We start from the raw sequence: 23,080 nt of genomic DNA on the forward strand, positions 1-23,080 counted from the left end.
GCTGATGTGTAGGTACTCTATTGTCTTGATCCCTGCTGTGCGATTTCATGTAAGTCTCTGGGTTTTAGTTTACTGACCTGTGAAAGGATGCATTGCCCACTGGGTGAGGTTGTGAGAATCAAATGAGACTGTTTGTGTATGTGAAATCCTGAAAACTGGGAAGCATGGAGTAAATTTAAATTGGTATTATTGATGACCATAAGCAGACATGTCAAAGATTAAATCTAACTCAAAGAAAGCTGTGACTTTTTTTTTTTTTTTTTTTTTTTTACCTGAAAGCGGTTTTATTTATAACACTTGGGTTCTTATTCAGATTCTATTTACTAATCAAGTCTTACAATTGCTCGGTAAAATAGGATAATAATTGCTACCCTATTCCTCATGCTTTCTGTGAGGATTAAAGAGCTGATAGACACCAAAGGGTTTGATAAATGATTAGGTGCTTTGCCAATATTAAGGCATCATCATCATCACTAATACTTCTTTACCTAAGACATTTCATGTGGCTAGGACTCCTGAGTATAGATTTAAACAACAACAAAATGCTTCACAAGGGGGTATGTGCAGGGAAGGTGGAAAGCCATATTTGTTTTAAAGAAATGTGTACATTGTGTTAATAATCCACTTTATTCACCAAGGGCTTAAGGTTAGAAGAAACTAGTTGTGGCCTGGAAATTTCGGAATACAGTAACATATTAACAGAATGAGTTGTCTTCATTTACAGATTTTGACCAGAGCTGTGTTTTTTAAAGTAAAACTGAAAATAAAGAATAAAAAAAAAGTCAAGATTAAGAGTCTCACAGAAGGAGACCACAATAACTTTCTCGTTTCCTCTGAAGTCATCCAGATCAAACAGTTTACTGAGATCTACATTTGTGTTCCTACCAAAGCAAATAAAGCAGCACCAGCTTATTTTTCCCTGCTGTGCTTTGTTATGTTCCTGACAGAGAACTGGGAGGCTGTCAGAGGACAATGAAATAACAGCTTTTCCAAAAACTGCAAAAGGTTGACTCTACCAAGCATCACCACCATGCTGACCAGGAAGGAGAAACTGTGAAATGGCTTAGCTTCAGAATTCCTTCCTTACCTCTTCTCCTGTCAAATCCTATCTCCATAGACATTAAAGATCCTTACTTCTCACAATCTGTAGTGCTGTCCTGAATTTTGTACTTCTTAGCAATAATTGATTGGTGTTAGCAAGAGTTTCACAGAAGAGACAAGTTTTTCTCACATGAGAGGCTAATGAGAGTGATTCCACAGATAGAGCTCTCTACAAAAGGTGGTCATTAGTGCTTGACTCCATTAGGGTTGTCTCCACCTGTGCCTTGGCCCTGGCTGGTATGCAGCCAGTCCAGCATAAAGTCCACATCTGTCTGACTGGCAGGGCATCTATTTTGATCGGCCAGGCAGCTGTTCTAATTGGTTGGTACCTGTGCCATTCTGGGAGATAATATTTTTAATATCTCTCTTGGCCAAGACATTGGTCTTAGCATGAAAACTAATATTCTGCTTAATCTATGAAGGTTTTCTCAATTTATACTTTCCTGTTATTAAAATCAATGTTACTCTTCCTTCAATTAGTCCAACTATTAAAATTTATCAAGTACTTCTTTTGTGGAAGGCATTGGGCTATGCAGTTTTCTAGACCTGAAGGTATTTAATATCTTTAATGCCCTTGCGAAATTAATATCTCTCCCACTTGGTTATTAAGCTGAATCATATCAAAGAAGTCCAGAATGCTTAATACTGCCAATTTCATCCAGCCTTTCTCAACCAGGATTCTAGGAGAAAAATCCCTCATGACCCAAGGCATCTACTGATGTAATAAACTAATCTCTCCTATGTAACTAAAATATTACCAGTTGTATATGATCTTTGGGAAAGCTGAGAAAATGCTCAAATCATTCTTGATGTTCTGTGAGAGACATCATTTGAGAAAGGTAGCAAGAACAGGACTAGTATTATAGTTGAGTGGAAAACAGGTCCTCAACATATCATATAGCTTATCTTATAAGCTTTAGCCCACATACTCTCAACACCAGGGGGAGGGGAGGCAAAATGAAGTGGGAAAATTAGATTTCTATGGCAGAGAGGTGGGGAGGGCTTTTCAAACCACAGCCTCATTTTTATTTTCTGCTGTTTTTTAGCTGGACCCCTCTGTGAGAATGGTAGCCAGAGTGAATCTTTATTACTAATGGGAATGTACCCATCGGGCACTGAGGTGGGCACTTGATGGGATGAGCACTGGGTGTTATTCTATATGTTGGCAAATTGAACACTAATAAAAAATAAATTTTTAAAAATGAAAAAAAACTAATGGGAATGTAGAACTGTGCTAGTGAAAAAATTTTTTTTGAGAACAATTGTGATAGATACAAATTGTTTCCAGATTTAGCTTCATCTTGCTGTGTATTCAATGGTAATATGTATTTTTATGGAAAGGAAGGCATTATGAAACTTCAAACATTTGAATTCAAAATTACCTGGAGATAATAAATACCCTGATCAGACTTTCAGATTCAAGAAAGAGAGCCCTAATGTCACAATGATGAGACTTCTAAGAGAGCCAGGGGAAGTTTAATCAGCAGCTTAAAAAACACATGAGTCAGTTGTCCTTAAGATACTTTCTTAATCAGGTGCTATGAAATATGGTGCTGCATGGGGCACAGAACCTGGGATCTGAGGTTTAAAGCTGGGTTTCACAGTCGAGGGCTATGAGGCCAAGGCAAGCCACACATTTCCCGTTGAACTTCAGTTTCCTCATTCATACATAGTTCGGAATAACTAGTCTATAGTATTGTTGTGAAGATGAAGAGGACCGCCATCTAGGGTTCCTCACTAAGTGGGGCCACACAGATCAGGCAAAAAGGAGCAGTAATTAACCAAAAGTTTCAAAAATAAGGTATAAAAACAAGATTATCAAGAATAACCGTATATTTCTTTTCAAGTTAATCTAAACAAGCTGAGCCACTTTGGAGAAGTCCAGTTGCATACTGAATTTCCTACAGATAGTTTGATGTTGATACTTACCCCTCCGACTCTTTCAAAGTGGTCCCCATCTTTGTCAAAATCTATCAGGTGTCCATTAAATGACCAAGTAAACACGATGTCTAGCGAGTGATCATGTGTTACCTGGCATGGGAGAACAATACTTTCTCCAACAGTGACATCCATGCTGGAAGGGGGTACCATCACCCTTGTTGGATCTGTAGGGTGTAAACAAAGGCAAACCAACAACAAAGCTTGTGAGCTCATCTGGAAATAAAATGTGGACTCCAAGAGCAGGATGAAATACTAAGTAGTTTTGCTTTATTTTTTCTTAGACTGTGACCAGTAAACCTCAGTCATCTGGGAAGCTGAGATTCAGGTCAGGAGGTCATTTTTAATATGAAAAGATGAAAACACTCATTATATGAACCTTCACAGAGCAACAAAACTCAGCTGGGGAGCACTGAGGTTAGATCTCTGAAGACTCTCACAGAAGAACCTACTTCTGGCAGCCTACTCAGAAATTGCCTCTTTAAAAAGGTTTTCGGATCTCCCCAGTGTCACTAGAAAGCAGTAATTCCGTTGAACACAAACTAGAGAAATCCATGTTAATTTGAAGTTTGTTTGGCTGCTCCCTCCCCATTATAAAAGCGATAAATGTTTAGTATGGGAAATTTAGGTAATTCAAGGAAGTTAAGAGACCAAAAAGCCAATACAAAACAAAACAAATCCTACTTACTCCTGTACTGTCCAGATAAAACATCTTTTTTCATTTTGGTATAATTTCCCTCCATCTTTTGGGTTTATAGTCTTTTTTGGTTTTTGTTTTACCTTTTTGTAAACATGACACACATATGATTTTCCTCTTTTCTCTAATTAATACAGTATAAGTTTATATCTTTATATATTTTTATAATCTGCATAATTTACTATTAAGTTTATGGTCTCAACCATCTTGAAACTAAGATATTTTTAGCAAATTATATTATAAAAATTTAATATAAAATGCTGTAATGAATTCATGACAACATTATATATATTTGTATATGTCTATTACATCTTTAAAATAAGTACTGATTCGCTTTAATGTGTCCCTAGAGGAGGAGACTCCTGTTAAACAAGTCAGGAGGCTGGCGTCCCAGAAGCAGACAAGCGTTGCCAAGAAAAAAAGGATGGAAAAAAAAAGAGGAGGCAGTGAGACCTGGGCTTAAAGACAAGAGTCCTATGGAAAAGGCCAAACCCACACTCAAACCTAAAAAGCCAGGATCCAAGAAATGAGGAGTCAGGAATGGCCTGGCTGCAGTGACCAACTGAGGGAGAGCTGGCTAGCTCAGCAGCCAAGAGTGGCCTTCCTTGGCGTGTGCTATGACCCCAGGTCTCCCCCCACCCAGCCTCTCTCCACCTGAGTCTGAATGGGATGGAGCTGCTGAGGGCAACACAAGAGGCCCTCGCCCCAACTCTCAAGTGTTCAGCAGGACCTGGAGCTCCAACCTCAGGGCTATAATAAAGTTTGCTTTGCCAGGAAAAAAAAAAGTCCACCCTTTACATTATGATTTTAACTGGAAATGAAATGAGCTTGTTTAGCTGAGACAGTATATAAACTCCAATACTCCATTCATATGGCAGTGATCTTTTGTTTGCTGCAACATGATTTCATAAATGTTGTCAGAGTACAATGTTGAAAAGCAATTTGAGTTAAATATAAAGGTCATATAAGTACATAAAGAATGAAATTCTGAATTCAGCCATATTCCAGAAATTTCTTTGCACTACACCAAATCAAACAAAACCAACAAAACAAACCATAACAAAGAAGACAAATCAAAAGCAAATAAAACAATGCAAGAACATTGATTAATACCCTTCTATATTCACAGGATTGTATTTCAGGCTGTGAGGTATATAAATATTTATTAAGTGTATCTCCTCGATTAAAATCTTAGCTGGAAATTTTGAAATTATGTCTCACAGGACAGGTTTGCTGGGTCTTACTTTCCAAAAAATGCATACAAAAACCTCCTCTTTAAAGAGAGTATTTATAAGAGTTTTTCTGCCCTTTTATCCAACCATGGAAAGCAAACATCTCAAGTCACTGGAAAAGGAAAGTCTGTGTCCATAAACAGATTATTAGGTTGGAGTGAAATACACTTTTGCCATTTTCCAAAAAAGGGAAAATATCATAAATGGATTGGTGTGCTTTCAGTCACTGCCATACGAGTGATATATGTCCATGAAATGGGAAGGTAAAAACAGGTATTGCCAACTAAGAGATAATGGGAGGAAAAATCCTGTATTTTAAAACCTGAGGCTTTTACAAGTCACATCATCACAATTTGCTCTAATGATTAACTGACCTGCAGGTATAAATACAGATTGAGTTTTTTTTTTTTTTAATGAGGGGAAAATAATGAGAGCAAAATACCTTAGAATAATTCTCTTTTATTTATTTTTATTTTTTATATTTATTTATTTATTCACGAGTGACACACAGAGGCAGAGACATAGGCAGATGGAGAAGCAGGCTCCCTGCAGGGAGCCCAATGTGGGACTTGATTCCAGACTCAGGGATCAGGCCCTGAGTGAAAGGCAGATGCTCAATTGCTGAGCCATCCAGGCATCCCTAATTCTCACTTTTAAATTTAAATTTTCCTCATCTATAAAATGAAGACTGGAACAAATAATTCCCGGCCCAAATCATATGTGTATGATTTTTATTTGGCAAGATGTTGTCTAATTCTCCTTTAACTAGCTGTCTACTGATTTTACAATTTAGATTCTTATTGTGGAAAACATTCATTTGTTGATTTATCCACCAAGCATACACTGTGTATTGTACAGATGACAGTGTCTTGGTACCAAAAGAGATAGAAAAGAGAATGAAGTAATAAAAACATTCATAATAACTAGCTGAGCTCCTTACATTCCAGACCCTGTGTTAAAACTTTACATATATTATTTCATTTATTCTTAACAAATAGATATTATTATCATCTCTACCTAACAGATGAAGGAAATTGAGGCCTTAGAGTGTTTAAAAGGAACTATCTGTGGTGCTGAGCTGCGTCCTTTCATTTGGCTGAAAACAGGATTTCCATTCACAAATCATCCAGAGAACAAATCTAAGGGCATGATATGGCAATTTATACTCTTGCTTATACATATATATGTATATATATAACATAAATATATATGTGTATATATATATATAGTTAAGATATTTAAGTGCAGAAGAAATTCAGAGAAGGTGGTAGGGTGAAGACAGGTTTCAGAAGGCTTCACTGAAAGTAATGAAGTTACTGCCTTAACAAGGTAAAAAGTAGCAATGACTTTATGCACAAAATGCTGCTCTAGCTATAAGCTGACACATCACACTTCTGAGAGCAGAGTCAAATGTCCAGGTTCAAGTACTTAAAAATGTCTTGGCTTTCTATCTCCTGACAACTTCTGGATGAGCAGCACACAGTTGGCACATATTCCAAAGCCTAGGGTCATCTGCAAGTCTGGCTCACATTTTTAATTGACATTTGTTTCCTGAAGAAATGTTCATTCCTTTATGCACATATATGGATTGGGGACAGATTTTATTATTAGTGAACTCAGTTGCCTGTTAACCAAGGACCAGAGAAGTTCCTTAAATCAAAGATTATGCTGGTACAGTCTGTGCTGACAGCTGCTAATTCATTAACTTAGCACTTGTCACCGATTCATGTTTTGAGCCCTAAAGTAGCAAGAATCAATGCAAAGTGAGTCATGCGGTATACACACACAAGAGATGTCTCCTTGGGACTAGAGAAGATTAAACTAAAGAGGTTGAGACCTCATTATCTACTTGGTTTTCTCAAGTCAGATGTCTGTTCAGTACTCCTGTTTTCTGTGTTGTGAATTCTGATGCTTTTTACTTGATTAATTTCCCTAAATTTGAATACAAACGCGGTACACAAATAAACAGATGGCTTCTTCAAAACAAAACTGTCTCCCCTCCTTGGGTTTTAATTCATCAAGATGAGGAAGAATCTGTATTTACGACTTCTGTTCTGAAGAGTCACTCCAGCTATTGTTCTGTGCACAGAATTCTCAAAGGCAATTAGGACTTGAGATGTGAATTGATGTTTGGATTTGGATGTGATTAGATACCAACCATAAATATGACCAGCAACGCCCCTAAACTTCTCTGCTTGTGGTTGGTTCATCCTGCAGAGAAGGGTAAATTCAGAACTCCAGAGGATTGATGCTTACAATATATATATTTACCAAGTATTTAACCCTCCTAGAACTGAAAAAACAAACAAACAACAACAACCACCAAAAAAACTCATGTTCTACTTTGTTTTCTATATTAAATAGAGGACAGAAAGTACAGCAAGTGCTTCGTTCTCAAGAGCATGGCAACCACGAGAGAGAGACAATTATTAACAACTCTGTTAATGATTAGTTCAACAATTTAATGCATATATTATAACACTTATTATCCAAGTCATATTATATTCTGACTTTCACTATTGGTGGAAAAGCTTTCTGATCAAAGGGCTTTTGTTACCTAAAAACAGGTACTTGTGGGCTCACAGGGCAAGAATTTCATTTTGATTTTGCTTTCCCTATACAATACCAATCCTTCACTTCAGCTGGTAAATACTTTCATTCACAATGCCAAGATATTCACACAGTGACTACCAGGAAAGTACTTAATGTGCGTTTCACTCTTCTTCATTTACAGAAGGTATATATCTCCTTTTGTTAGTCATTTTCTTTACTGCAATGTTTTTGATGATGTTTTTTAGTCAGGTTGTGTCTTCTTTTTTATATTAATTTTTATAGATGGAACTTTAAGAATGGGATTCTTCAAAAAGAGGAGCTACTCAAAGAGCTGAGAGCTCATCGGAAACGACACAAGGGAGAATGGCCAGAGAACTATTTTTAATACTAGTTAAATGCCACAACAAAGATGATGGGTTAATTTTTCACAATAAACTTGTAGGTAGTACCCTAACGGATGAATTTCCACTCTCTAGTAGTTGGTCCCATTCCTTGAATAAAAATAAAACCGTGTTGGATGAACTATATTTATCCATTCTCCATAAAACACACATAAAAGGAATACCCTAAACAGGAGATGAAAATGAAAATTCATAATGATTTCGAGCTGGACCAATTCTTTCATTTAGGATGAAATGTAATAGGGATAAAGGCAAAAGGCTACACTTAAAAAAATGAGCTACAAAGGCATAGGCTAGAAGAAGACTGGATTGGTAGCTCACATGGAAAATACTTAGACATTTCAGTGTCAGCAGGGTTTGTGAAGTTGCCCCAAAAAGCTCTTGCAACCTTTAGTTGCACATATAGTGTATGGTATTCCATCTTAGTGAGGTAAAAATCCCATTGTATCTTGCATTAATGAGCCCATAGGTTGCTAGAAACATCTTTTGGATTTGCTGGCAGATTAGTGCACCTAGGGTAGTGAAGCACATAATAAATCTATAACAGCTAAAATAACTGAAAATGTTTGACATGAGAAAGAGAAATCACAGGAGACATGAGAGTGGTCCTCAAATATGTGAAGGGTTTATAGGCAGAAGATGAATTAAACTTACTTTGTGTCTCCTAAATGTATAAGGTACAAAGAGGTATATTTTGGCTCTGTATCAGAGAGAACTTCCCAATAATTTGATCCTCTCAATGGGGAAATGGGCTGCCCCAGGAAGACTGTAGATCACAATTTTTAAAAGTATTCAAGCAGAGGTTGGCTCCATTAGAAGAGGTATGTTCGGTCACACGGAAGGCAACCCAGGCTGGATAATGCCTATTTTCCCTCTAGAGAGTGATGATTGCCTGACTGTCCTACTCCCGGTGATCTTTTCCTTTAGCAAAGCTTGTTCTATTCAACATTCAGCTTGAGCATTGTCAAGGACTATCATATTTACATATATCCAGTTTCTCCCCTACAATCAGGTTCCTGGGAATCTGGGACCACATCTTATACTTTTATCATCCCTGGTGCCAGCTCTGTACCTACTCATGAAAGGTGGTTAAGGATAAGCTGTTGACAATCTGTGAATTATGGTATTGGTTAATGATAGAAATAAGCCCTGCACCTTAAAGTGCTTTAGACTTGGAAGGTATTGTGTTGTATTTCTTATTATTTACCCAGTAAAACACAAAAAGGGAGTCACCTGTGGGTTCACTCACTGTTAAACCCTGGCCCTTCTTCTGTGTTCATTACTGACTTTTGCCTCTAGGGCCACATGTAAGATTTTTTCTTGATTTAAAAGAACACTTTATTTTTTCTTAAGATTTTATTTATTTATTCACAAGGGACACACACACACACACACACACACACACACACACACACACACAGAGGTAGAGACATAGGCAGAGGGAGGAGAAGCAGGCCTCATGCAGGGAGCCCAATGCAGAACTCGATCCTGGGACTCTGGATCACACCCTGAGCTGAAGGCAGACACTCAACCACTGGACATCAACCAGGCATCCCAAGAGCACTTTATTTTAAAAATAAGTTATATTTGGGGATTCCTGGGTGGCTCAGCGGTTTAGTGCCTGCCCTTGGCCCAGGGCGCAATCCTGGAGTCCTGGGATCGAGTCCCGCCCGCGATGGGCTCCCGGCATGGAGTTTGCTTCTCCCTCCTCCTGTGACTCTGCCTCTCTTTCTCTCTATGTGTATAAATAAATAAATAAATCTTTAAAAAAAAGTTATATTTGAATAATTTCAAACTTATAGAAAAGTTGCCAGTAACATACAAAGAATTCTTTCACCTTCACACAGACCCCTCCATTGTTAATATTTTACTACATTTGCTTATTTCTTTTTCTTTTTTACATATAATGATGATATATAATAAACAAACATGATATTCTCTATATTATATAATATTTACTTATTATAATTAGCCTTTTCCGGTCCTTTTGAGAGCAACTACAGACATGAGGTCTCATCACCCTTAAACATTTCAGCATGTATTTATGCAAAAAAAAGACACATTCCTAATAACTAGAACACAACTCTCCAAGTAAGGAAATCAACCCTAGTACATGATCACTTTGCAATTCAGATCCCATTCAAAATTTGTTAACTTTCTCAGTCTTGTCTTTTTATACTTCAGTCCAGGAACTTACCCAGGAATGTATGCTGAATTATTTGTCATGCTTCTTTAGACTCCATCAAGTTAGAGCATTTCTTTAGTTCTTCCCTACCTTTTAAATCTTTGACAGTTTAAAAGAGAAGAGGCCTTACATTCTATAGGATGACTCTCAACCTGGATTTATCTGATGTTTCCTCATGACCTGATCTAGATTGTGCATTCTCAGCAAGAATAAGAATAAGAATAAGAATAACACTGAAATGTGGTAGCGTATCTTCTAAGTGCATTGGATCAGGAGTTATGTGATGTTATGTGGTGTGAACTCATCTTCACACTGATCATTTTAACCCTGATCACCTGGCCAACTTGGTGTCTGCCTGATTTTTTTACCTCATATTGAATATTTTCTCCCTTATAACTGATTAAAATTTTGTGGGGAGGTATCCTGAAATTATACCAATTTTCTGACACTCATCAAACCTCTATCCACCAGACTTAGGATCCATTAAATACTCTCACCTGAAGCAACCACCTCTATGATGACTGATGAATGACAAGTCTGTTTCCATCATTCCTTCTACATGCATTGGATGACATTTTCCTTTAAGGAAAAACATTCCTCTCTCATTCATTCATTCATTCATTCATTCATTCATCTATTTATTCTTGGCTTCCTATTTTGATTCAGGGGTTGTAATACATTACTAGTGTTTATTTATTTTGATGCTCAAATAGTCCCCATTTTGGCCAGAGGGAATCCTTTTAAGCTGGTTCCTATGTCCTTGTGACATTTTGCTCATTTGTTGAATGGTTCCTTATTGTCTGGCCCAGTAAGATGCTCCAGGCTCATCTTAGACTTTGCTGTAGTCCTGTAATCACAATTTCCGCAGGGAAGACTGGTTCTTTTTAGTGGAGGATGGGTTTGAGAAATCAAGATGTGGACACCATGTGGTTATTGATTCTAGGCCCCCTTAGCCAGAGTCAAGTGTGTGCACACACGTATGTGTAATACACATACATCGATAGCTATTTCTAGATCTTATCCTCTAAACATTCACTCATTTCAACTCAATACCAAAAAACAAATAATCCAATTAAAAAATGGGCAGAAGAGATATACAGACATTTCTTCAAAGAAGACATCTAGATGGCCAATAGGCACATGACAAGATGTTCAACATCACTCATCATCAGGGAAATGGTACTCAAAACTACAATGAGTTATCACCTCACACCTGTCAGAATGGCTAAAAACAGCAACACAAGAAACAACAAGTATTGGTGAGGATGTGGCGAAAAAGGAACCCTAAAGTGTTGCTGGTAGGAATGCAAACTGGGACAGCTACTATAAAAAAAATGGTATAGAAGTTCCTCAAAAAATTAAAAAGAAAAATAACCTGCAAATGAATGTGAAAAGAAAACCAGGGTAGCAATATTCATATCAAACAGAGACTATAACAAGAGACAAAGAAGGACACTATGTAATCATTAAGGGAATAATCCAACAAGAAGATATAACAATTGTAAATATTATGTACCAACATGGGAAAACCCAAATATAAAGGGAATAAAGGGAATAACTGATTGTAATAAAATAATAGGAGGGGACTTTAATGCCCCATGTACATCAATGGAGAGTTGATATAAACAGAAAATCAACAAGGAAACAGTGGCTTTGAATGACACATTGTACCAGATGGATTTAACAACTATATTCAGAGCATTCCATCCTAAAATAGCTGAATACACATTTTTTTTTCAAGTACACATGGAATATTCTCCAGAATAGATCACATATTAGGCCACAAAACAAGTCTTAATAAATTCAAAAAGATCAAAGTTATTCCACACATCTTTTCTAACCACAATGCTATGAAACTAAAAATCAACCATAAGAAAAAATCTGGAAAGAGTACAAATACCTGGAGGTTAAATAACATGCTACTAAACAATGAATGGGTCACAAGAAATAAAATAATAAATAAAAAATTACAGAGAGACAAAAGAAAATGAAACCACAATGGTCCAAAATCCTTGGGATGTAGTAAAAGCTGTTCTAAGAGGGAAGTTTATAGCAATAGAAGCCTACCTCAAGAACCAAAAAATCTCAAACAACCTAAACTTACACCTGAAGAAACTAGAAAAAGAAAAAGAAAATGAAACCCAAAACCAGTAGAAGGAAGGGAATAAAAAAGATCAGAGCAGAAATAAATGACATAGACACACACACAAAAAGCAACAGAACAGATTAAAGAAACCAGGAGCTGGTACTTTGAAAAGATCAACAAAATTGATAAATCTTTAGCCAGACTCATAAAAAAGAGGGGGAGGAAATCATATAAACAGAATAAGAAGTGAAAGAGCTGAAATAACAGCCAACATCACAGAAACAAAAAGGATTATAAGGGAATGTTATGAGAAATTACATGCCATCAAATTGGAGAACCTAGAAACATAACTTTCCAAAACGGAATCAGAAAGAAATAGAAAATTTGAACGGACCAATTACCAACAATGAAATTGAATCAGTATCAAAAAAAGTTCCAGGGTGCCTGGGTGGCTCAGTCAGTTAAGTGTCTGCCTTTGGCTCAGGTCATGATCTCAGGGGCTTGGGATCAAGCCCCAGCATTGGGCTCCCTGCTGGTGGGGTGCCTGCTTCTGCCTCTGCCCCTCCCTATGCTCTGCTCTCTGTCAAATAAATAAAATCTTAAAAAAATAAATAAAAACTTCCAACAAACAAAAGTTTAGGACCAAATGTCTTCACAGGTGCATTCTACCAAACATTTAAAGAAGAGTTAATATCTATTCTTCTCAAACCATTCCAAAAAGTAGAAATGGAAGAAAAACTTTAAAATTCATTCCACAAGGCCTGTGTTACCCTGATACCAAAACCAGATAAAGACACTACACACACACACACACACACACACACACAGAACTACAGGTCAATATCTCTGATGAACATAAATGTGAAAATCCTCAGCAAAACACTAGCAAATTAGATTCAACAATACATTTAAAAAAATCATTCACACAATCGATTGGGATTTATTCAAGGGATGCAAGGGTGCTTTAATATTCACAAGTCAATCAATATGATACATCACATCAATAAGAGAAAGAAGTGGGGCACCTACATAAGTCAGCCAGGTAGCATCTACTTTTGGCTCAGGTCATGATCTCCGGGTCCTGGGATCAAGCCTTCCTGCTCAGTGGGGAGTCTGCTTCTTACTCTCTCTCTTCCCCTCGCCATTACTCATTCTCTATCTCTTTCTCAAATGAACAAATAAAAATCTTAAAAACAAATAAAAGGATGGAAGATAAAGACCATATGATCATTTCAACAGATGCAGAAAAAGCATTTGACATAGCACATAGCACTATATCCATTCATGATAAAAACCCTCAACAAAGTAGGTTTAGAGGGAACATACTCAACATAATAAAGGCTCTATATGAAAAACCCACAGCCAACATCATACTCAATGGTGAAAAACTAAGTGCTTTCCCTCAAGATCAGGAATAAGAAGAATGTTCACTCTCACCACTTTCAACATAGTACTGGAAGTCATAGCCACAGCAATCAGATAATCAAAAGGAATAAAGGGCATCGAACTTTGTAGGGAAAAAAATAGAACTTTGACTATTTGCAGATGACATGATACTACTATATATCCCAAACCCTTAAGACACCACCAAAAAACTACTGGAACACATAAATAAACTCAGTAAATTTGCAGAATATAAAAATCAATGCACAGAAGTTCATTGCATTTCTATACATTAATAATGAAGCAAGAGAAACTGAAAAAGCAAGCTCATGGACAACTGCACCAAAAATAACAAAATATCTAGGAATAAATCTCACCAAGAAGGTGAATGACCTGTACTCTGAAAACAAGATTAACTACAGAAATTGAAGATGACACAGACAAATGGAAGGATATACCATGCTCATGGACTAGAAGAATAATTATTGTTAAAATGTCCATAGTACCCAAAGTAATTTATAGATTTAATGCAATCCTTATCAAAATACTAACAGTATTTCTCACAGAACTACAAACAATCTTAATTTGTATGGAACTGTCAAAGACTGTGGAGGGCCGAAACAATCTTGAAAAGGAAAAACAAAGCTAGAGGTATCAGTTCCAGATTTGAAGTTATATTACAAAGCTGTAATAATGAAAACAGTATGATACTAGCACAAAAATAGACATATAGATCAACAGAACAGGATAGAAAGCCCAGAAATAAACCCTTGATTATAAGGTCAATTAATCTTTGACAAAAGAGTCAAGAATACATAATGGGGAGCCTCTTTAACAAATGGTGTTGGGAAAACTATACAGCTACATGCAAAAGAAAGAAACTGGACCAGTTTCTTAAACCATATACAAAAATAATTTCCAAGTGAATTAAAGACATAAATATGAGACCTAAAACCATAAAAATCCTAGAAGAGAGCAAAGGCATTCATTTCTTTCACATATGCTGTAACAACATTTTCCTAGATATGTCTCCTGAGGCAAGGGAAATAAAAGCAAAACTAAGCTATGAGGACTACATCAAAATAAAAAAGCTTCTGTACAATGAAGGAAACAACAAAACAAAAAGGCAATCTACTGAATGGGAGAAGATATTTGCAAATGACATATGTGATAAAGGGGTAGTACTCAAAATATAAAAAGAACTTATCAAACTCCACACCCAAAAAAACAAATAACCCAGCTGAACTAAATAGCAGAAGTCATAAATAGACACTTTTCCGAAGAAGACATCCAGACAGCCAACAGACACATGAAAAGATCCTCAACATCACTCATCATCAGGGAAATGCAAATCAAAACTACAAGGAGATATCACCTCACACCTGTCAGAATGGCTAAAATCAACATGAGAAACAACATGTGTTGATGAGAATGTAGAGAAAAAGGAACCCTGGTGCATTGTTCGTGGGGATGCAAACTGGTGTAGCCACCACGGAAAACAGTATGTAGGTTCCTCAAAGAGTTAAAAATTGAAGTACCCTATGATTCAACAATCACACTATTGGGTTTTTACTAAGAAAATACAACAACAGTAATTCAAAGGGATACATGCACCCCTATATTTACTGCAGCATTATTTATTATAGCCAAATTATGGAAGCAGTCCAAGTATCCACCGACAGATAAATGGATAAAGAAAATGCGTGTGTATAATAGATTATTATTTAGCCATAAAAAAGAATGAAAGTTCTCATTTTGCAACAACATGGATGGAGCTAGAGAGACATTTCACTTAATGCTAAATGAAATAAGTCAGTCAGAGAAAGACAAATACCATGTGATTTCATTCACATGTGGAATTTAAGAAATGAAACAAATGAACTAAAGAGAAAGAAAAAGAGCAAGAGATGAATCAAGAAACAGACTCATAACTACAAGAACAAACTGATGGAGTTTGTTCCAGAGGGACAGTGCATTGGGGGATGGGTGAAACAGGTAAAGAGGATTAAGAGCACACTTATATTGATGAGCCCTAAGTAATGTACAGGATTGCTGAATCACTATATTGTACTCCTGAAATTAATATAAAATTGTATGTTAACTATACTGGATTTGAAATAAAAAAAAAAGACAAAACAAAAATCATTTCCTTATTTACTTCATCAATTTATTTTTTGTTCAGTCTAACCAATACATACCCTTGTCAACTGTCCCCTCTGCCCACCACCTCTGTACCTACACTCAACTATTCCATGTCTGGGATATTGGGCCAATAGACCCATGACTCCATACATTCCTCACTGTCCTGTATCCTCAGCTATTGTGCAGACTCCTCTGTGCTGGGAAGGGAATGAAGGTAAGGGAAGATGGGGCTTAGATTGTTTTAATATTTAAAATGTAAAATTTAAAAATGAATACACTGCAGAAAAATAAAATAAAAAAGATGTCCAAATAAACTCCTAGAGCATATGTTATTTCAAAATTAAGGGTTTATGCTACTACTTAGAAGGTGAATAGAGGGAATGAATGTATCACTTTACAAAAATTGAAACATCGAATTTCTGCATTTCACATCAGGGTGAAACTTTGAGTCAATACATTCATAGAATACTAAATGTCAGGAATACGGCATGACTCAAATTATATTAAGCTTTTAGAGAATAATTTATCATTAAATAGAAGAAAAATTGATTAATATTCTAATTATTCTTTTCTGCTAGGTCATTAGCTTCTGCTTTTTTAAAACAGCTACAAAAGCAAACAAACAACATAGTTTCCATTGTGTCCTTTCCCCCTTGAGTTGTTTTTCAGACATGAATTTTTTTTTTTTTTGGTCAGGGAGTTAGGTGGGAAGTGGGGAATAAATGATGGAGTGGATGAGGTTATCTCTGACAGATCTATTTAGCTAAAAGTCCCTTCCAGATTGTTCTATTCTTGCTACTGTTGAGGGTTTGAAATTCTTTGTTGTACTTGCTGATCGACTTTTATGGTGACACTGTCTTTGTAATTTTGGTTTGGAAATTATTATCTCACAAGGGAGTTTTTTTTCCCTCCTCATGAATATTCTTCCTGGTTGTGTGGTTGTAGAGACTTATATTAAGATATGTGAGGAATTTGGGATTTATATCCCATAGGGTATCAAAATATAGAGCATTCCACCATATGTTGGACAGGCATGCCCTTTATTTCCTTCTTTTATTGTCTTGCTGCCCACTCTGGCCATAGTTAAATTTCTTTTACAGTTCTTGAATCTGGATAGAAGTTGCTCCCCTCCACTTTCTCTCCCCAGTTTCTTGGCAAGGAACTGAGATCCAGGCACTGACTTTAGACATGGATAGCATTACCTGCCCAAATATGCTGATGAAATATAAGCAAATATTCAATGTATCATCACCTAGATAACATGAGACATCTACACATTTGGAATTTGTTTCAGAGTTTCCATTTTGATGATAAATGATTAATCTCTTGGAAATCCTTTAGACGTGATTTCTTTTAGACATTTATTTCTCATGAAGATTTATTTTCTAGTGAGCAGCTATGTCTGCAAATTGAAAGTTTAAAAAATCCTAAAACAAATATAGGCTATCTTTCCTCTCTATTTGATAACACAATTAAAATGTGATTTGTTGTATGTACAAGGGAAGGGGAACCAGTTGAAAAAAAAAAAGACGACAATGATTTTATCTTGGCTGAAGACAGGAAATCTGCCCTTTTTAGGTAGTGGAAAAAACACAGCAATGGCACAAGGCACTTTCATGAGTCAAGGTTTTTAATCGATTTGTGCCAAGAAGTACTGCTATGTGGTACTGTGACCTGGTTCTTTGAACAAGTTGTGCGACTTGACAAATGACATCAGAAGAAAACACAAAGCAAATTCTGACCCCAGTTGGATTGAGCACAAATGGGAGCCTTCTGTAAAGCAATTTACAAATCACCCCTGAGCAAAATGTTCACCCATCTATTTTGAAGGACTAGGGGAAAAAAACACAAAGCAGAGCTGTTTAATAAGCTTGACTGCCACAAATGCAAACTGCTATGCACAAGCCAAACAAGGGTGGCCAACTATAGGTACTTGGGAGATGAGCAGCCAACTGATAATCAAAGCTATGAGATTTGCTGGTCAAAATGCCCTGTGTAGAACACCTATTTAATTATGAAGATTGCTCTAATGACACTGAATGATCTTGGTTGCCTTTCAGGCCTCCAAATTGGTTATAACTACTACTAAAAAGTTTTTGTTTTGTCTTGTTTTGTTTTTCAATTAGGCAGTTATAATATGTCTTAAAATCATTCATGGTCAACCCATTTGCTCTTATTTTCACTTAACACCAGGAAAAGCAAACCTCTGGGTTTTGGATTTGCTCCATGTTATAGTAGCTGGGTTTCTCAGCTGGGGTGGCTTTCCAAATGGGAAGAATTTCTGTAGTTGTCTAAGCTTCCTCTAGGAGTAAGGATACTCCTCGGGCAAAGCCGCAAGCCATAACAAAGGGGGGGATATGAGAAGTTGTTTATCCTGTCACATTTTCTTTGTGAAGCTTTCTTTAGGATTGAATATAAATGATCTAAACAGACTCTTGGTAATGATTTTCTTTAAAAAAATTATCTATTTATTTGGGAGAGAGACAGATATAGTGACAGAGATAGTGAGAGAGAGGAGAGGAAGAAGCAGGCTTTCTGCTGAGCAGGGAGCCTGACACAGGGCTCAATCACAGGACTCTGGGGTCACGACCTGATGAAAGGCAGAGTCTTAACAGACTGGGCCACCCAGGCACCCCTGGAAAAGATTTTAATTGACAAATAAACTGTATGTTCAATCTAAGGTATAGTTAAAATTCCTCTATGCCTTTTTTTTTTTTTTTTTTTTTTTTTTGTAACAGGAGTTAAAAGAAGAATGATCAGTTGGAACCCCAGGTATCTTTTAACCATGGAGAAACATTCTCATCAAATAATAATAAGAATTCTTTCTGTTTGAGAAGGAGGGATTACAGGCCTGTTTCCTTCAGCTATTATAAATGAGTAGCTCTCCCTTATGAGTCACTGAGTAAAGGGTCCCAAAGAAATCCCATTAGTGTCAATGAAATAAAGTAAATTGTATCACAGACAATGCGTAAGAATGGCATAATGAGGTCTTTGCTGATTAAAGGAATACATTATTATACCTGATGGACATCTGGCTGTATCTACTGATACAAGGTAAGAGAATATTTATCTAAAGCACAAAAGAAATGAAATGTACATCTTGAGGCAAGGACAATGAATTCCACAGATAGTGCCTTCCATTGTCACCACATACAACCAAGTGCCCATTCATGCAGCTTGCTACTTGGAGAAGGATTAGTATCTGGTCAGTAGGTGGTGCTGAATCCTCAGCAGAAGCAGGAGTCCCTCCCCTCTGTTTATCCTGATCCTGTCAGCAATTTTCTACATGTTTTCAAATTCCTCAGTTTAAGGATTCTGCATCTTGGGAAAGAGGCAATAATTCTCATATTTTAAAGCAGCGTTTCTTTGTTTGCTTATAGATTTGAGAAAAGGTCACGGAGGAGCATATGAAGCTTAAAACAGAGGGTATTACTATCTTTGTAGACATTATTAGCAATCCTCCCTTTATTCGATGCAGGAAGTATTGGTTTATAAAGCTTTCTGTAAAACAAAAGCAAACAACTCCCCCACCCTAGCAGTCTGGGTCACTGACTAGCTTGTTTGGGTGCTTGTCTATAGTTCTAAGTGAAATTGTTCCCGAAACCCTTCAGGATGGATAATTATTAATAGTACTAGGTCTCTTCAATTGTTGAAATGCCCCTTAGATGGACATGGCAGATAACACACTACTCATTTAGCTAACAGAGTCTTTTTCTGTTGCATTGCATGCTTCAGAGTGTAATCTGGATATACATTCAATGAAATTTAAAGAAAAAACAATGAAAGCTGCGAGAATCTTCAAGTAAGATTTTGTTAGTACACTTCCTTTTGAGGAGAAGGAGGCAAATAGCCGGAAAACACACTCTTCTGGGAAGAACTACTTTCTGGGGTAGATCTGAGGGTCACTGCACAATTGGTCCAATCTTCCACACCAGAGATAAGGAAACTTTTCTTTCTATTGAGAGTTGCTGACCCAAAGAGGAAAAAAAAAATCAATTGAGGGTCAGAGAACTTTAAAGCAACTTGTTTTATTTTTAGAGAGATGTTTACAACTTTTCATGCCTTTTAAATTGGGTACAGGGGAACATAAAAATCTAAAAGTGTATTAAGTATTTTAAAACTTAGACCTAATCCATGTAAAAGATAGTGGGGTGGGGGGGGTGAGGGGAAGATGGGAAAGCAGAAAGGTGGAATAAAGGAGATGAAAATACAGAGAAACAGAGCAAGAAAGACACAGGCAGAGAGCAGTGGAGTCCTATGCTCCACAAACACTGAAGAAGTCACATGCTAAATAAAGGACACTCACACCAAAAAGAAGGAACATAGTCACAAAAGAAGTCTTGGGAGGTGAAAAGGCATCCTTTTGTGGAGCAACAACATTCCCTCTTAGGGTTTTCAGAATGTTGAAACAGAAAACCTTTCCTAGACAAGCTGCATCAGTGTAAATACAGTCATTTACAGGTAAGTTGCATCTTGTTCTACCACCCAAAGTGTGCTTGGAATTTAAGTCAGAGTGCTAGCTTGAACCTAAGTTCCCATTTTCTTCATCTTTGCTGACTCTCCTCGACAATGACAGCTGGGCTTTGCTATGGTTAGTGAAGCACTCTAGTGCTAATATTGTCTAAAAATGAGTGGAGATCACCATTAAAAATTGGTGAGATACTTTAGAAAGGGATTTATTAAAGACAAAAAGAGAAACAATTTTCTGGCTAGGTCTTGATTAATTGGAAACAAAACAAAACAAAACTACTTCTTCATTCCAGAAACATGTTACTTGAATTAAAACAAACACACAAACCGCCCTAGGACTGTTTGTGTGTTTGTGTGTGTATGTGTGCTGTATGCATTCAACTGTCTATTCCTCAATCTTTGAAAACCTTACAGGAAATGTACTCACATCCTAGAAAATCCATTAGAATCTAATAGCTCCTGATTGTTAGGGAAAAAAGTGAGACAAGACTCCAGCCTAAGTTATAACAAGTATGTATACATTGCTTGCATGACTCATGCCATGTCCCTAGGGTGTCTCTCTGAACTTTGGTGCAAAGGAGTGAACAGAGCTTTGCAAAATGCTGCAGCATGAAATATAGCAATACTCATGGAGAGATATGTAAGAAAAAAATCAACTCATTTATTTGTACAAGCAGGCTGGATAAACAAGGCACATGGCCATTTGCAATTGTAGATCATTCCTCAGTTTTCGCATCCATTTCTCCAAATCTCTTCTAACTTAAGATCGACCCCAATGGGAGTTGTTTCTGCATTAGTAGGGAGGCAAATAGGCTCAAAGAGATTGTCTTGCATTTGCTACCATATTGGGACCAGCTATTTTGTACAAGCTTAGAGACTACCATTCACACAGTGAACAATGTTCACTTGCACAACATAGCAGCCAGTAGAATACTGCCATTTTTATCCAGGGTGGAGGCTTCTAAACTATGCTGCAGGACTAGAAATAAGCTGGAATTTCAATTCACTAAAGTAAGCCCAGACCCAGAACTCATTTCAAAATGGTGGCTGGGATTTATTTCTGCCAGAGTAAATGGCATTTCTTTTAGTGATGCATTGATGTTGACATAGTTTTGCTAAAAAATGTCAGCATGATGAAATATATAAAACAATCTATGTACTGTCTTAAAAACTGAATTTCCAGGTTTGGCCAAATAGCACCAACTAGGTGGTTGTAACCACTGAGATGTCTGTCATTTGACGTCTCTCAGCTATAGGTTTCTCATCTGTACTTTGGAAGTGATAGTATTTGGCATCCCAGGAAGATTATGAAATTCAAACTGGGTCAATGGATTTTAACATGCTTCATAAACCATGAAGTGCTATCCAAGTGTGAGATGCTATTATTACTGTTACTATTGATGCCAAAGATTTGTTTTGGGAAAAAAGGAAAAGGAGAGACTTATTCTGAGGATAAGAAGAGGGTGACATTCTAAGGGAAAAAAGCTCACTGTAGTAAGTCATAGCTCCAAGACAGCTGTTGGCTGCTTAATAAAACCCAGTGAAGATGACAAAGTAATTTCTGGTTCAAGCATGAATGCTCAAGTACAGGAGTTTATGTTCGATTGCCAGATGCTTCAAGCTAGCAGCTAAATCCAAAGACACCAAAGACACTTCATGCACCAACAATATCCTCCCTTCTCAAGTCAGAGGACTGCATAAATGTGCATTCCAAAAGGAAAGGATGTTACTGGAAAATTACCCAGGAGGAGTAATTGTGAAACTGATCAGAAAGGTGGCAAACACAAAAAGAATCATTAAAGCACTAGCTACAAATGAAGGTAAAACAGGAATACAGAAAATGTAGCCTCCTTAGGGTTGGGTGATAAAAATAGACATCACTGCTATTTGCTAATGATGAAGATGACCATTCCTCTTAGAAGAGGTTTCATTCATTTTTTTTTTAAGATTTTATTTATTTATGAGAGACACACAGAGAGAGTCAGAGACACAGACAGAGGGAGAAGCAAGCTCCATGCAGGCAGAGGGAGAAGCAGGCTCCATGCAGGAAGCCCGACGTGGGACTTGACCCCAGGTCTCCAGGATCACACCCTAGGCTGAAGGCAGCGCTAAACCGCTTAGCCACCAGAGCTGCCTGGTTTCATTCACTTTTGATTTTTGGAAATGTCAATGGAATACTTAATGTAGGTGATTTAGAAGAAATTGTTAAAATGTTTACCTTTATTATGTTAACCAAGGGTTAAGGTTGCAGTGTATTCATCAAGGTGGTTAAGAAATCTGCTTATTAAGCATTTTCCCTTTTGTTTGGTGGTTACCTAGTAGATTATTCACATGAGGAGGAAAAAAACAGAGAACAAGGAGATTTCCTCTGGATGCCTAGGTCCTGTAGATTGTAAGTATCATTTCAAGTACCAAGTTCTTGGTGAAATGGTGCTGCTACCACGATGACCAACTATGACTGAACTCTACCATTATTACCATCAGTGCATCTTACATAGGTTATGTGTTTGCCATGTGCTGGGATATGTGCTAAATACCTGCATTTATGACCTCACAGGAATGTAAATGTTGTCAGGGCAGAGAACATGTCTTTCCTATTCAGCATAGATACCTTATACATAGTGTAGCTACTGATGCAATAGGTGCTCAGTAAATGTCTGTAGGATGGGTAAGTCACCAGCAGTGAAACTTTACTACCCTATGATGTAAGTATCATTATTATCACCATCTAACAAAAGATGAAGCCAAGGCTCCCTTAAGGAGCCTAAATATATTCCCCAAGGTTGCAGACTTCACTGGAGGGAGAAAATAAATATTCAACCCCAAGTCTGATTGACTGTAAAGCCCTATAAGTTACTGATTTCTATTCCAATATGACTGCAGCTCCCTGCT

General features: G+C 37.0%; 2 protein-coding genes and 1 long non-coding RNA gene across 38 annotated transcripts in view; 2 read left to right on the forward strand and 1 right to left on the reverse strand.

Annotated features, from left to right (window-relative positions):
* Positions 1-4,785, forward strand: part of IL5RA (interleukin 5 receptor subunit alpha) — a 74,084-nt gene extending 69,299 nt beyond the window's left edge. Inside the window, exon 13 of one of the 2 annotated variants that reach the window (XM_072785345.1) lies at positions 4,087-4,785. The gene's annotated coding sequence lies outside the window, so the exon portion shown is untranslated. Of the gene's footprint in view, positions 1-724; positions 1,151-4,086 lie in introns of those variants that run through there. The other variant, XM_072785344.1, reaches the window with a different exon arrangement.
* The window catches only part of CNTN4 (contactin 4), a 917,305-nt gene that overhangs the window by 22,573 nt on the left and 871,652 nt on the right, over positions 1-23,080 (reverse strand). For 13 of the 14 annotated variants that reach the window (XM_072785322.1, XM_072785326.1, XM_072785331.1 and 10 more), the window contains one exon: positions 3,031-3,206. In XM_072785322.1, the coding sequence (XP_072641423.1) occupies positions 3,031-3,206 (176 nt within the window). The remainder of the gene's footprint in view (positions 1-3,030; positions 3,207-23,080) is intronic. The other variant, XM_072785332.1, reaches the window with a different exon arrangement.
* Positions 22,736-23,080, forward strand: part of LOC140609942 (uncharacterized) — a 171,847-nt gene continuing 171,502 nt past the window's right edge. For 18 of the 22 annotated variants that reach the window (XR_012011707.1, XR_012011708.1, XR_012011709.1 and 15 more), the window contains exon 1: positions 22,736-22,893. This is a non-coding gene — a long non-coding RNA (uncharacterized lncRNA). The remainder of the gene's footprint in view (positions 22,894-23,080) is intronic. The other 4 variants (XR_012011713.1, XR_012011714.1, XR_012011711.1 and 1 more) reach the window with 1 other exon arrangement.

Source organism: Canis lupus, chromosome 19 (assembly GCF_048164855.1).
Source record: "Canis lupus baileyi chromosome 19, mCanLup2.hap1, whole genome shotgun sequence".
NCBI lineage: Eukaryota > Metazoa > Chordata > Mammalia > Carnivora > Canidae > Canis > Canis lupus.